General features: G+C 39.4%; 1 protein-coding gene across 4 annotated transcripts in view; it reads left to right on the top strand.

Moving 5' to 3' along the window:
- The first annotated feature begins 109 nt into the window (after positions 1-109).
- The window catches only part of DROSHA (drosha ribonuclease III), a 116965-nt gene continuing 102591 nt past the window's right edge, over positions 110-14483 (top strand). For 3 of the 4 annotated variants that reach the window (XM_008692675.2, XM_040630522.1, XM_040630521.1), the window contains exons 1-6: positions 110-252; positions 1328-1454; positions 2363-2428; positions 3454-4287; positions 8217-8309; positions 14229-14339. In XM_008692675.2, coding sequence (XP_008690897.2) covers positions 2409-2428; positions 3454-4287; positions 8217-8309; positions 14229-14339 — 1058 coding nt within the window. In that variant the 5' untranslated portion in view covers positions 110-252; positions 1328-1454; positions 2363-2408. The remainder of the gene's footprint in view (positions 253-1327; positions 1455-2362; positions 2429-3453; positions 4288-8216; positions 8310-14228; positions 14340-14483) is intronic. The other variant, XM_040630523.1, reaches the window with a different exon arrangement.

The following is a 14483-nucleotide window of genomic DNA, read 5'->3' on the forward strand; positions in this document are numbered from 1 at the left end:
GGGCGCCGGGGAGCTCTACGAAAGCGATTGGCTTAGGTGTCCATCGCTCTCGTTGACGCGCCAATCACCGAGCACAAGGCGCTGTGGCGAGCCCAAGAGCTTTCCCTGTCGCCGTCCAGCTTTCTCAGGTTTGCTTTTTAATTTCCTCAGTTTCCTGTTCCGGAGGCGCGGGTGGCGCTATGGTCTTGGCGGCTGTAGAGTAAACCTGGCTTTGCTTTGACGGCAACCTCGCGGCCCGAGAGCTTTTTTTAGGTAAAAGGGGCAACTTGGGGGTGTTGGAAGAGGGGGCCTTTCCGAGTGTCTGGTTTACACGCGGCTGGAGTCCGGGGCTGGGGCGAGAGGCGCTTTCGAGTTAAGGTCGGGCAGCCCTTCTTCAGATCTGCAGCTAAGGGCAAAAAAGCGACCGTAGGCCCGAATCCCGCAAACAAATAGAAGTGAAAAATGCGGCCTTTCATTCATTTGTGGAGCGCATTCGGTGGTCCGGGCCTGGGGCCGCCCGGGTCTCGGAGCCGAGGGAGACCGTGAGCCCAGCGCTTGCCTCGTGGGGCTCACAGTCTGGCGGGAGATGGAAACAGGGAAACACGCAGTTACAAATCAGCTGGACGAAGGTGACTGGCTTGGGGATGCAAGTGGGGAAAAGGGTGTTCTTAGTAATGTAGGCACACTTTGCAACTCTTTCACATAGACTGATGTTCCTGGACGTGTTAACTATGCGAAACAGCTCCCTCAGTTTTCCTGCTTCCAAACAGCAACCTAGGAGTAGACTTACCCAGAAAAAAAGTACTTTTCCAGTTGCAGTGAATTCCTTAACTTTTGATTTTGAAATAAAGTTTGCATCCATAACACAGTCTATGCCTTCAGTAAATATGTCAGTTTCATAATCAGTGTTTTCAGATATTCTCTATAGAAATATCCATGAGGATCTAATCCCGAAAGTTCAACTGTTACACACTGTACAAGTGTTAGTGATTCCGTTTCCCACTTCTAGATTCAGCACTTTCCTTTGTGTTCCCCTAGAACCTGTGCATACTTCTTTTCTCTTGTTTATTGCTTTATTTATTTTTTTAAAAAATATATTTTTTTAAAGTGAATTCAGAGCTTGAGTTTTGCAGGCTGTGTGTCTTACTCAACTGTGAGTCTCCAGGGCCTGCGACATGTGTAGGCTCATTGAATATCGCATGAATCTGTAAAAAGGCCTACTCTTTGTTTGGTTTTGATAATGCAAATATGTCACGAATATATGTGAAAGGGAAATGTACAGTAGCAACATAGAAACGTATGCCGTTGGTGAGATAGTAAACATTTATTGATCACCTACTATGTGCAGGATGTTCTGCCGGGGGCTGTGAAGGATACTGAAATGACTATGAATCAACCCATGTCCTCAAGGAGCTAATAATCTAGTGGAGGAGTTAGAAATGTGCACACATGACTATAATATGAGACAGTCTCTGGTAAGTGCTGTAAAAGAAGTAAGTAAGTCTAGGGGGAATGGGATTACTTTCTAAAGGGAACTAGGAAAGGCTTCACAGAAGAGGTGGCATTTGACATAGGTAGATGAAATTCAGTGGGCAGAATCATAGAGCAGGGGATTTTAGAAGAGCGGGAGCAAAGAGCAAGCTGGGTGATAGTACTTGGTATGTTAGGCAACTGGGAAAATCTGGGGTGATAGGCACTTCGTAGGGAAGGTGATGGAGGATAAGCCTGCAGAAAGTTGGGTCCAGGCTGTAGAGGGCCTTAAATGCCCAGCATGGAGTTTGAATTAGATTCTGTTGGCTGTGAGCCATGAGTAGCCTGTGGTGGCAAGATCAACTGTGTAGGTCCTAGGTTTATCATGAAGGCCTTAGACTGAATAATAATCATAAATCAGATCTAATTTGATGCCTACTAGTTACTAAGCACAGTGATTGATACAGCTAGACAATCTGACATTATTTTCTTGAAACCTTTTAAAAATCTACCTTAAGCCTATTGGTAAAACTTTTAGATAGACTTTAGGAAGATGCTTCTACATTAAAGTTTCTTGCATTTAGTATTTATTTGAGTTTTTAAAATATTTGCTGAAGCTTAAGTATTTGGAAAGTCATTCATGTTCACAGCATTCTTCAGTGGAAAGCTGAGGATGAAGTCAAGGATAACTGTTGTGTTTACAAATTATAGTTACATTTGAATTTGATAGCTAGTCTTATTGTGATAAGGACATCTTAAAAGTTAGTTGTAAACTTTAATTCGGGGGAACATACTTTTAATTTTGTCAGTATGCTCAATGCATTGGAGAATGCGAAGTCACTGTTAAGATAATTGCAGACATTAGCAGTTTGGGAAACATTTTTATGCCTATTTTATTCTTTCTGTCCTCTAGCGCTTATATTCTCTGTGGAAGATGTGACATATCCATACAGTACGTCATGATGCAAGGCAATACGTGGTGAGTGGTGTGACAGTAATGGCGGGAGTTTTGGGAGAGTAGAGAGAAGAGCAAACACTGGCACTGGCCCCCGAGAGTGGGAAGGATTTTGATATGTGTGGAGAGGAGGAAATGTGTTCACGTGGGGCACGTACATGGTAGGAACGCAGATTAGAGCCCTGGTCTATAAGTAACTATACAGTAAGTAACTATAAGTCCTGATGGAGCTTACGGTTCTTAGGCACAGCCAAACGTGAAAGTTGGAATGATGTAATTTGTTGGTGAATTGTGATTAACGTAGGACCTGCCGAGAAGGAGCAGAGTGTGAGAGAGGGAACCTGACAAAGGCCTTGTGGGTCGTAATAGTGATTGTAGAAAGGCCAGGAAGGGTGTAATTATTGTAGCCAGGGAAGAAATGGTGGTGAGAAGTGGATGAACTCAGGAAATATTTATATGAAGCAGAAATGATGGGAATTTAAAATTAATTTTTGGCTAAAGGGGATAAGGGAGGGAAAGTTACCAGATAATTCCCTGGTATATGATTTGAGGACCAATAAATGAGATAGGAAATGCTGAAAGAGGAGCCAGTGGTATTGCCTTGGAAGGGGTTATTAATTCCTTTTAGGACCTGTTATGTTGTATTTGTGGAGTCTCTGCTGAGTGCGGAGGAAGGTAAAGACAGGAAGATGCTGGTGCAGTTGTAGAGAATGTGGGGTGTGTGGGTGGGATCACATGGCGAGGTTCAGGTTTTGGGGGAGCCGGAGCATGGACATAACAGCAAATGATTAAACAGTGGGATGTTGAGTTCATCATTCTGGAGGAGGAGCAGCTTTAGGGAGTGAGAGAAGCCAGGGACTGAAACAGGGGAAGAGGATTTTATTGGCCATGAAGAGTTTCAGGTGTTACAGAGAACTTAGCATCAGATGGGTGGAATAATCCAATGTCTGAAGGGGTCTGTCAGTTGCTCTTGAAGATGGTCAGGCATTTGCAAAACCCTGTTTATGGTGAGTTTTGGTTCTTTTTTCTTTTTCTTTCCTCTCGCAAAGTCATAGAATGTCGTTCCACCCAGGACGAGGGTGTCCCCGAGGGCGAGGAGGACATGGAGCCAGACCCTCAGCTCCAGCCTTCAGGCCCCAAAATCTGAGACTACTTCACCCTCAGCAGCCTCCTGTGCAATATCAATACGAACCTCCAAGTGCCCCTTCCACCACATTCTCGAACTCTCCAGCCCCTAATTTTCTGCCTCCACGACCAGACTTTGTCCCCTTCCCTCCTCCTATGCCTCCATCAGCCCAAGGCCCTCTTCCCCCCTGCCCTATACGCCCACCCTTCCCAAACCACCAGATGAGGCCCCCCTTCCCAGTGCCTCCCTGTTTTCCTCCTATGCCACCTCCGATGCCCTGTCCTAATAACCCCCCAGTCCCTGGAGCACCTCCTGGACAAGGCACTTTCCCCTTCATGATGCCCCCTCCTTCCATGCCCCACCCCCCACCCCCTCCGGTCATGCCACAGCAGGTCAATTATCAGTACCCTCCAGGATACTCACACCATAATTTCCCACCTCCCAATTTTAATAGCTTCCAGAACAACCCCAGTTCTTTCCCGCCCAGTGCTAATAACAGCAGTAGTCCTCATTTTAGACACCTCCCTCCATACCCACTCCCAAAGGCTCCCAGTGAGAGAAGGTCCCCAGAAAGGCTCAAGCACTATGAGGACCACAGGCACCGGGATCACAGTCATGGGAGAGGCGAGAGGCATCGGTCCCTGGATCGGCGGGAACGAGGCCGAAGTCCTGACAGGAGAAGACAAGATAGCCGCTATAGATCAGATTACGACCGAGGGAGAACACCCTCCCGTCACCGAAGCTATGAGCGGAGCAGGTAAAGCACACGTGTGTTTTTAGTGAACTGCAGAGGTCCAGACACGCGCCATTTGGGTTTCTCAGAAAACCAAACCCAGCAGTGCATTTTGATTTATAAAGGGAAGAAAGCATGTTTGGTGCTGTTTTAAAGAGGAAGAGACAACTGACAAGTAGTTAATATCAGAAAAGCCACTTTTGAAAACCATTTCAAAGTTACCAGTGTGGATTCATTGCAGTGAGTGTAAGCTGAGCACTCTGCATAATACAGCTGACATTTTAATGGTGATCTAATGAAAGTTCATATACTGCTTTTTCGTGTGTTTTTTGCATTATCATATTTACTTTTCAGTGTGATCACTATATCAAGTTAAAGCACCTGAGTTCTTTTGGAATTGATCTGTGTATGCTATCAATTAGGAATTGAACTAGTTCAGCAGAATTTGCTTTCTGGTTTTTAGGATAAGTGGAAGTTAATTGTACATAGTTGACTTCTTGTTCTGTTTCTTGTAAAATGCAATAACATTGGTTACGCATCATCAAAGTTTTCAAAATAGTTTTTAACTTGATTTTGTTGCACTGAAATGTATTCATACTGAAGAAAGTTGTATTTGTCATTCCAGATTACATTCGTTTTTTTTTTCATGAGACCAACTATTTGTAGCAGATACATACAAGAAAGTAAGGTTTCCAGCAGGCATTTCTAAACTGGGACTCATAGATGGGTTTATAGAAATGCTCTGAAGTTATATGCAGAATTTTATGTGTTTGCATGTTTTTCTGTGAGTAAATTGGTAGCTTACAGCAGAATCTCAAGACTTTGTGCCAAAAGTCTAAGAATCAGTGGTTTAGATGGAAAAATTATGTAGATAACAGTTGTACCAAATAATTTGTACCTGTAGTGAACTCTTTATATCGTTGAAGCTTTCTGTTTGTCAAGCTAGTAGTGGTGCTTCTCTTTCTGTCCCCTGTGGTATGTTTACCTTTGTGGAACTTCTGGGCTAAAAGGTTTTGAGCTCCCCAAACCAGGTCACTTCACTGTGTGGGTTTGTAGAGAGCTGGTCTTGGCTTCTGTGGAATCAGTCCACTTCTTGGTTTCCACATTTTTCTCATGGCTGTTGGTTTTTCCCATTCATGACTGAACATTTTGCCAGTTAATGGTGGTGGTCATTCTCAGTCCTGAAGAGAGTGACTAGTGCTTGGAAGGTTTGGAAGAAAAATGTGTTGCTTCCTCTTCTTGATGCCCAGTGGAAGGTAGAAGGGAACTTGTTTTCTGCAGAGATGACCAGATTTCTGAGCTGAGAGTTGATAGGCTCTAAAAAATCTTTTCAGTGTGAATTACTGTTTCTAGTCAATTTTGTCCTTAATTATTCTCTGATGAACTAATTGGCAGAGGCCTATGGTAGTTTATTTTATAATTTTACGGTGAAAATCTAAACTGGATAGTGTTAATAGTTTTCTTTAGGCTTTGAAATTATTGTTAATAATCCTGTTTCTGGGGAAACACTTTGCTGCGAACTTGAACATTCTAGATAGGCACTTTTTTTTTTTCCATTTTGGGGTGCTGCAGTCAGAGGAGTTTTTAGGACTCTGCTGTAAAAATCCTAAATTCTTGCATCAGGCTTAAACTTGGAGCTATATGTTTGTTTAAAGAACCTCATGTCCTGTCAACTGAGGATCTCCATGGGTAAGTGAAATCAAGTGCCATTAATCTGTGTTATCCTAAACTACAACTCCTTTACATAGCAAAGACCTGCTTAGGCAGTTAACTCATCTTTCTACATGGCCTTTATTTCTGTTGGAATTGTTTTGTAATGCACTTGGGGTGTTTGCCCTGGAGCTGCCTAGGTGTCACATTATAGTCGGCTCCCTGTGAGGTCTTAGGTAGGGTCAGTCATCTGTCTTATATGAAATGTTTCTGTGAAATAAAAATGGGGCACGTCCTAGCATAACTTCTAGAAGTATATTGGAGAAAACCAGAACTTCACAAATTTGTGCATTAGATTGTGTTAAGTTTATGCAAATTCTATAGTCTGTCCTCTGGCTACTTCTCTCCTTGCTTCTTAGGGTAGGTCAGTCTATCCTTTTTCAAATCCCATCTTCATTCCTTTTCTCCTCTAAAATATGGTTGCATACTACCAGATTGTTTTAGGATGAACTATTTTAGAAGAAGTTTGTGAAGAAGTGGGTATGTGTTATTTGTTGTGATGAAAGATCAAGGTTAGCCTGGGAAATGGGAAAAGAAACAGCCACAGCTGCAGTGCACTGAGCATGCTCTCCTGAAGTGTGGTGGAGACAGTGCGGTGGCTTCCCGTAACTGAATGGTGCTAAAGCACAATAATCTCATAGCTGTCCTGGTGAGTACAATGTGTAGTCATCGGAGAGCTAGTATTATGTACCTAAGGAATATCTTAATGCTTGCAGACAAGGAAGAGTCTTTGGAAAAGTAACCCAAACGTTGTTTTTCTTGCTTTAAATGGGTTCATTATATAGTGTTAGTAATGTGTTTTATGTCCAGATTGGCCTTTTCAATTCATACCCACTCTGAGGTAGCAATCATCATCAGAAGTGTCGTTCTCAAATGCAAAATTCTATTGCCTAGATGTTAAAATACAAACAAAAAATTAGGAATGTCCTTTCAATTGAATTTTTATTTGGAAATGTAGGCGATTCTTTTCATCCGCCATACCATTACACGTTGCATTTTATCTGTGATGTGCTACCACTCACTACGTGGGATTTTACTGCTTAAAAGTAAGCTGTAATTTTATTTATTAATTTTTTTAAAAGAAATCTTTACACCCAGTGTGGGGCTCAAACAACGCCGAGAGCAGGAGTTGCCTGTTCTACCGACTGAGCCAGCCAGGGGCCCCATTAAGCTGTAATTTTAGAAGTGTATCAGGTAAAGAATGTAGAACCTGAAGCTCTGGCTACTTTACTTTGGACAGCTGGTGTATACCTGAGGCTCATACATATGTTAAAAGGAAATCTTTCTTGAGGAGGGGTGATCTTTGAGTGAAAAAACAGTTTCTGTTTTCATATCTAAACAGTCACATTTCTTGATCATTTTTGTAAGTTTTGATTTTCAGTGTATTTACATTTCTTCTATTTGGCTATAGGTTGGGGGATGTTTTTGAGTTCAGACATTTTTATAGTCTTGTTGCTGGACTCAGACTAATATAACTTTTTTTTTTTTCTGTTCTAAGATTGGGTGGTTATTTCCTTTAGATTTAGTTCTGATTTAAACACATTCGAGTTCCAAGTTTTGTTCCAGATCTTCATTGTACTTATTAAATAGACTCAGAAGTTATTGTTACCATTATTAAATTCCCATTTTACATTGAAAGGTTTTAAAATCCCTCATTCTATTTCACTTTGCATAAACCCAATGTCTCCATTTAGAGTTGTTTCCAGATGAAAACAGCATTTCAAGGTAAAGTGACTGATAGTCTCATGGTAGTCAGTGATATCTAGAACTACAACTGAGGCCTCTAACCTGTAAGAGTTTAGAACTCTTTAATTGTAAAACCTTATCTTAATTTTCACAATAAAAGCTTTAATTTACATTTATTTGATGGATGAAATTGGGAGTTTTCTTGAAATCACTAGGTAGTAGAATCCTTTAAAGTTTTCCCTGTGGGTTAAACAACCAAGGATTGGCTGGTGGGAACATCTGGAGAGAAGATTATCATAAATTCCTTTGTTGCTTAGCATCAAGTATGACTTCTTTCTTTAAAGAAAACAGCAAAAAAATGTCCAAGTTAATTAACCTCTGTAAAGTGAAAATCTCCTTTATCCTTTAATAAATGATGAATAAAAATGTCCCATAGAGAATAGTGCCTGAAAAATTCATAGGTGAGGTCCATTTATTTAGCAGATGAATTCAGTGAAAAGAGATGGTGTTTTTGAGTCTTTCTGTTGAAAACAGCTCTGTGTCTTAATTCCTTTAAGAGAGCGGGAACGGGAGAGACACAGACACCGGGACAGCCGAAGATCACCATCTCTGGAAAGGTCCTACAAAAAAGAGTATAAGAGATCTGGAAGGTAAGCAAGGAGTTGACAGTGAAAGAAGTCCTAGATCTCCTTGAATTCAGGTTTTGTGCTTATGCATAATATCACCAAGTCTTCAAACTAGCCCAAGAGTCTATCCAAAATACCCTGTGAAAAGCTAAAACAGCCAGTAACTTAAAAACCTTTACTTTCAAGGAAAATCTTGATAGATTTCCAAAAAATTAGAAATTATACAGGCCATTTTTTCTGACCTCAGTTGCTATAAAACTATTGCTAAAAAACACATTAATAATTCAAGGCTTAAAAAAAGAACCTTGGGAATTCATAATGATGCTTTTAAATTTACTTGTTTCAGAAAAAAAAGAGTAAAACTGCAGCATACTTTATTGAGAAGAATGACATTGAGATTGTTATAAACCAAAACTTACAGGGTGTAAACAGTTCTATATCAAGAGGTAAAATTTATGGCCTTATGTAACAGTAATCAAGAATAGCACTCTGGAATTGACAGATTTGGGGTCAGTTATTCTGCCAATTTTGAGAGTGGACAGAGTTATCTAACCTTTTTAAGCTTCAATGTCTTTGTCTAAAACAAGAACAGTTATTTTTTGAGTGGCTTTATTGAGTGGCGAGGAGTCATTGAGATAATACATGTAAAAAACACTTAGAATTGGGTCCAAAGTTAGTGCCAAATAAATCATAACTATGTATGTATGTATTTTACATGTAGGATTATATATAATATATATAAATATGCTTATATAATTATTGTCTGATTACTTGGCTCTACATATTGGTAGAGTATAAGAAAAGCAGAAAAAGAAATTTAAAGATAAAAGAAATTAATGAAATAGCAAACAGAACTATAGCACTGTAACAATATTTGGAAGTAAATGCAAGACTTCTTTGAAAGGTCATATGATTTAAAAAGTGGCAAATCAGGAAAAGAAAAACACATTCCATTAGGTATAAGAAAGAATGTATCATAATAATGTAGGGGATTTAAAATTTTGAATATGTTATTATAAGTACAGATACTATATTTACAAAATTTAAAAACTTAGATGTGATGGGTTGATTTCTATGAAAGCAAAAATTACAAACCACACAAGAAGTGGAGAATTTTAATAGGCCAGTAACTGGAAAAAATGGAAAGTTGGATTTGTACCACCTCCAAAAGAGTTTTAAACTGTTCTAGAACATTGATGAAGATGGAAGGAGAGCTCAGCTCGTTCTGTGATGCCCAGAAAACCGAGATGGGAAAAACCTAATGGAAAGAAAACTACAAAACAGTCTCTCTTATGAATATGGATATGAAAATACTGATTAGTATCTTAGCCAGTTGTTTTCAGTAGTGTGTTAAAATAACAGTTTACTCCAAGACTGCATCGTTAAATAGGTTAGTATTAGGAAATCTATGACTAATTCTTTGTGTCAAAATCTGTAGAGCTGTGTCAGTTCCTGTTTATTAGATATTTAAAATAGAACCAGCATCCTTTTATAAATAGAAGGTTTGGTAAACTAGGTATATAAGCATACTTCTTTAACATGTTGGATAGTATCATCTCATGATGAACGTGATTAACATCATCTCAGAAGAGCCAAATTTAGTGTTGAAACCTTTCAGGCCTTCCCATACAAGTGAGGAAAAAGATGCGGCTCCGTTGCCTATCACTGTCACCTAACAAGAAGTGAACAAAGAAGTGCACTCTCCTGTGTCCCAGGCATTGTATTGGTGTGAGTGATACAGTCATTCACAGGAGTCCCTACTTTACAGGAATGAGAAAGTTAAGTGCCATGAGAAGTGCTTTTGATAGAGCAATTACACGTTGCTCATAACATAACAGTGAGAGCTGAGTCTCGGGTAGTCATGGAAAAATTGACATTTTACCTTTTTTACAATTGATTCTTGAAGTGTGTATAGGAATGCATTAGGGAAGGAGATGTTAGAGGGAGAGAAAAGAGCATGTGTGAAGGTTGCAGTATAGACAAGTGCTCCGAGCGGGTCAAGCCTGGACGTTGGGAAATGAGTTTAGATAGCTTTTGTAATAATGCCTTCAAATGATTGTGGCTAGACCAGCGCAGTGACAACGGTAATGGGGAACGGTAGAGGTAACTGAGAGGTATTTATGAGATAGAGTCAGTGGGGTAACTGATGGTGAGGGAAGAAGAGTCAGCAGCTATCACCTGAGATCTGGGGCTCCCCATTGGGGTTGGGGGGCACTAAGAAAGATGCAAGATGAGTACAGTTTGGGCATGTGGAATTTGAGACTCTTTGAGACAGCCAAGTGGAATTGTGTGGTGGTTAATTGGGTGCACAGGTGTAAAGTTCAGAAAAGAGATCCCAGCTAGAAATACTAAATGCCATGGATTGGATGAGATTAACGAGGAGTTTGTTCAGAGAGTAAGGGCCTGTGGAGCCGGAGCTAAGGACATGAAAAAAAGCCAGATATTGTGTTAGAGTAGTAGATAATGTGGTAGAAACCATTGAGGACCCCATTTGAGGTTGGTGATTTTTAATGTAGAGTGCTGGAAATCTCTTTGGTCTAGTGGTTTCTTCTCCAATGGCCAGTAGCTTGTGGGGAAGGCAGAGACTTGGATTCTTTGAGTTCCAACTAATGCAGTGGATGAGAAGATTAAAATCAGAGATGTAAATACTGTAAAGGAGGAAAACTTACAGTTTGTAGTATAGCCTATTGTTAAGAAACAAGTTGAAGTTTGGATTTTGAAATTTGGAGTGCCTGAGACACTTACCTAAAGAAGATATTTTGCTCCTATTTGGAAATGACCCTCTCAAAGTGTTAAAAAAACAGAAATTAATTGGTATTCACACAGACAACCCTGACCATCCATCATTCAAGACACCTGCCTCAAGGGGAGTGGAGTGAGGATAGTTTTGCCCCTGTTTCTTGGCAATAGTAATAAGCATTTGGTGGGATTTTAGTATATATCAAAATATCCATGTCAAACAACTGTATTAACATTTAACCACCACTTAATAGCTTTGTGATATTGGGCAAGTGATGCAGTTTCTAATTCTGTTTCCTCTGTAGGAGATGTTCATATCTGCCTCATAAGATTCTTCTAAGGATTAAATGTTGAGTGTCAGTAAAGTGGTTGGCAGAGTGTTAGGCTTGCAGTAAGCACTTAAATAAACATACAAACAAACCAACCCATACTAGTGGAAGCTAAGAATTGCCATTATTAGCTAGTGGTATTAGGAGGAAAATTCAAGAGGATCAGCCAAGAAACAATGAGCATTAATTCACTGAAGTTGACAATTATAAAAGAAACATACCAAAATTAATATACTTCCTAAGTATCAGAAACACCTAAGAACATGTAATGGGGAAAAAAATTTAGGTTCACTATAGAAAATTTAACTAAAATTAAATATCTTAATAAGCTTAAAAAATATATAGATCAGTGTGAAGAAAACTAGAAATGTAGGTGAAGACAAGGTGACATAAATGAATGGAGGAATGCCATATTCCCACAGTGGAAGTGGAGCACAATGTTGTGAAAATACCAGTTTTCTTAAATAATCCATAATTTTAATGTAACTTCAGTTGAACTACTAGTTTTAAAACTTTATAATGACTCCAGTTCTTCTTTGGAATAGGAGTGAGAATAATGAAGAAAAATAATTATGCAGGGATACTTACTTTAGTAGAATGAAAATGTTCAATACACAGAATAATTAAAACAATTTGACGTGGGTGTAAAATATCCCAAATATTAAAAAAAAAAAAGGGGGCGCCTGGGTGGCACAGCGGTTAGCGTCTGCCTTCAGCTCAGGGCGTGATCCTGGCGTTATGGGATCGAGCCCCACATCAGGCTCTTCCGCTATGAGCCTGCTTCTTCCTCTCCCACTCCCCCTGCTTGTGTTCCCTCTCTCGCTGGCTGTCTCTATCTCTGTCGAATAAATAAATAAAATCTTTTAAAAAAAAAATCCCAAATATTGAGCAACATTCAAGTAATATAAAAATTTACATCTATCGGGGCGCCTGGGTGGCACAGCGGTTAAGCGTCTGCCTTCAGCTCAGGGTGTGATCCCGGCATTATGGGATCGAGCCCACATCAGGCTCCTCTGCTATGAGCCTGCTTCTTCCTCTCCCACTCCCCCTGCTTGTGTTCCCTCTCTCGCTGGCTGTCTCTATCTCTGTCGAATAAATAAATATAAAAAAAAAAAAATTTACATCTATCATAAAATTGTTTCAAATCAGAGGAGAAACTGATGGAACAATTGACAAGCCATATGGAGGAGAAAACTGAAACTGGATTTCTTATATCTTAGAGGTAGAATAAAAAAATCTAATGTTAAGAAGTAACTGAAGAAATTAGAAAATATTTATTTAACTTTGGGATGGGAAGGGATTCTAAGCATTACACTCAGGCAGGCAGGGTAAACAAAAAAATCTCTAGATTTGGCCATGTAAGTTGTATGTAGCAATAGACAGAATTAAAAGGAAAACAAAAAACTGAAAGAGGTTGCGTTCCACTTGACAGAAGGGCAGTTATCTTAATAAAAAAAACTTTTTCAATGAATAAAAAAGACTATACTCCTAATTTTAACAATACTGGCATAGCATATAACTGGGATGTTCATAAAGAAAGTGAACACGAAATGTTATTTCAGTAGTGATAAGAAAAATTGCAAGTTAAATAAGATACTTCTTTCATCAGAATGGCAGAGATTAAAAAATCATGTTGACAGGATGTGTGCAAATGGGAACTCACATATGGTTTTGATTGTAGTCTAAACTGGTACTATCTATCTAGAGAGAAGCCTTAAGAAAAAGTATACATTCTTGGTGTGGATAATATGACAAGTGTGCAAAGAACACAAGTGTATTCACAGTAGTGTTGTTTGTGATGGCAAAAAAAAAGGTAAAAACCTAAATGACTCTGATCAGATTTGTTAAATTATGGCTACATATCTAAAAGAATAGTATGCTCCTATTATAAAAGTGGTTCAGGTGTAGATGTATTGAAATAGAAGGGTAATTCTGACTTTCTTTTGAGTGAGAAAGGAAGGCCATAGAGTTCCTTTTTTTTCGTTAAATCGTGTATATTTTTATGTATATGTAGTCCTATGTGTTTTAACACATTTGTGAAAATGTAGTGGTTATCTTGGAGTGGTTTTATGGATGAGTTTAGTTTTATTTTTGTTAATGCTTTGTTTTGCTTTCTATAGTGGACATATATACATTTTACTTTACAGTAACTTCTGTTAACAAAATTAATGATATACATTGTAACATTTAGAAGTTATATCAATAAGTAATCAATATATGTAATCTTTCTAATCACCCACCCATTCCCCCCTACACACTCACACACTTCCTGTTGTAAAATTAGAAGTTAATAGAGTTGGTAGAGTTGATGTGAGTAGTTAATTTATGACTTTGATCTGGGCTGTAAGCTTTCTTGGATTATAGTAACTTTGTTAGCTGTGGCTGCAGAGGTTGCCCGCATAACACTAATAAAGCAGTTACTCTCCGCGGCTGCATTCTCAGGGTCTGTACGGTATTTAAATTTTTGGATCTTAAGTTAAAATCTGTCCTGTAGGTTTTTCCCTCTAAACACATCCATAGGATGGGCCTTTGCATATTTCAGGCCCCAGAAACTCAAGGAGATTGAGTTGTTTTTATCCTTTTTAATTGAGTTAATATTAGTCTGCAGGGATCAGAATTAGACAAAGTGGTGGTTCGCTAAGTAGTAACCCAAGTGTGGCCTTCCAGAAAGGTGGTTAGGGAGGATATAACTGGTTTGCTCTTGGGTTATGGTCTTCAGGCTAAATTTATTGGCCAAGCTGAAACAATGTTTTGTGAAGCATTTCTTTTTTCTTGGCAAAGCAAGCTGTGGAAGATTCAGAACTAGTATTCTCGTTGCTGAGATTGTCTCTCTGTGGAGATTTTCAAATATTTCCGAACTATCTTTCTCTTGTAGGAGTTATGGTTTGCCGGTGGTCCCTGAACCTGCTGGATGCGCACCAGAATTACCTGGGGAGGTTATTAAAAATACAGATTCCTGGGCCCCACCCCCGGAGACTGTGAATCAGTAAGTAGATCTGGGGTAGGGCCTGGGAATTTGTATTTTTAAACAACTGACTTCAGGTGATTCTGATGCCATCAGACTAGTATTTGGGAATCACTGGTTTAACAAAAGTAAACATGGTGGTTTGGTAGGGCATTTTTATTTTAG

This window comes from Ursus maritimus, unplaced genomic scaffold, assembly GCF_017311325.1.
Source record: "Ursus maritimus isolate PB19 unplaced genomic scaffold, ASM1731132v1 scaffold_15, whole genome shotgun sequence".
NCBI lineage: Eukaryota > Metazoa > Chordata > Mammalia > Carnivora > Ursidae > Ursus > Ursus maritimus.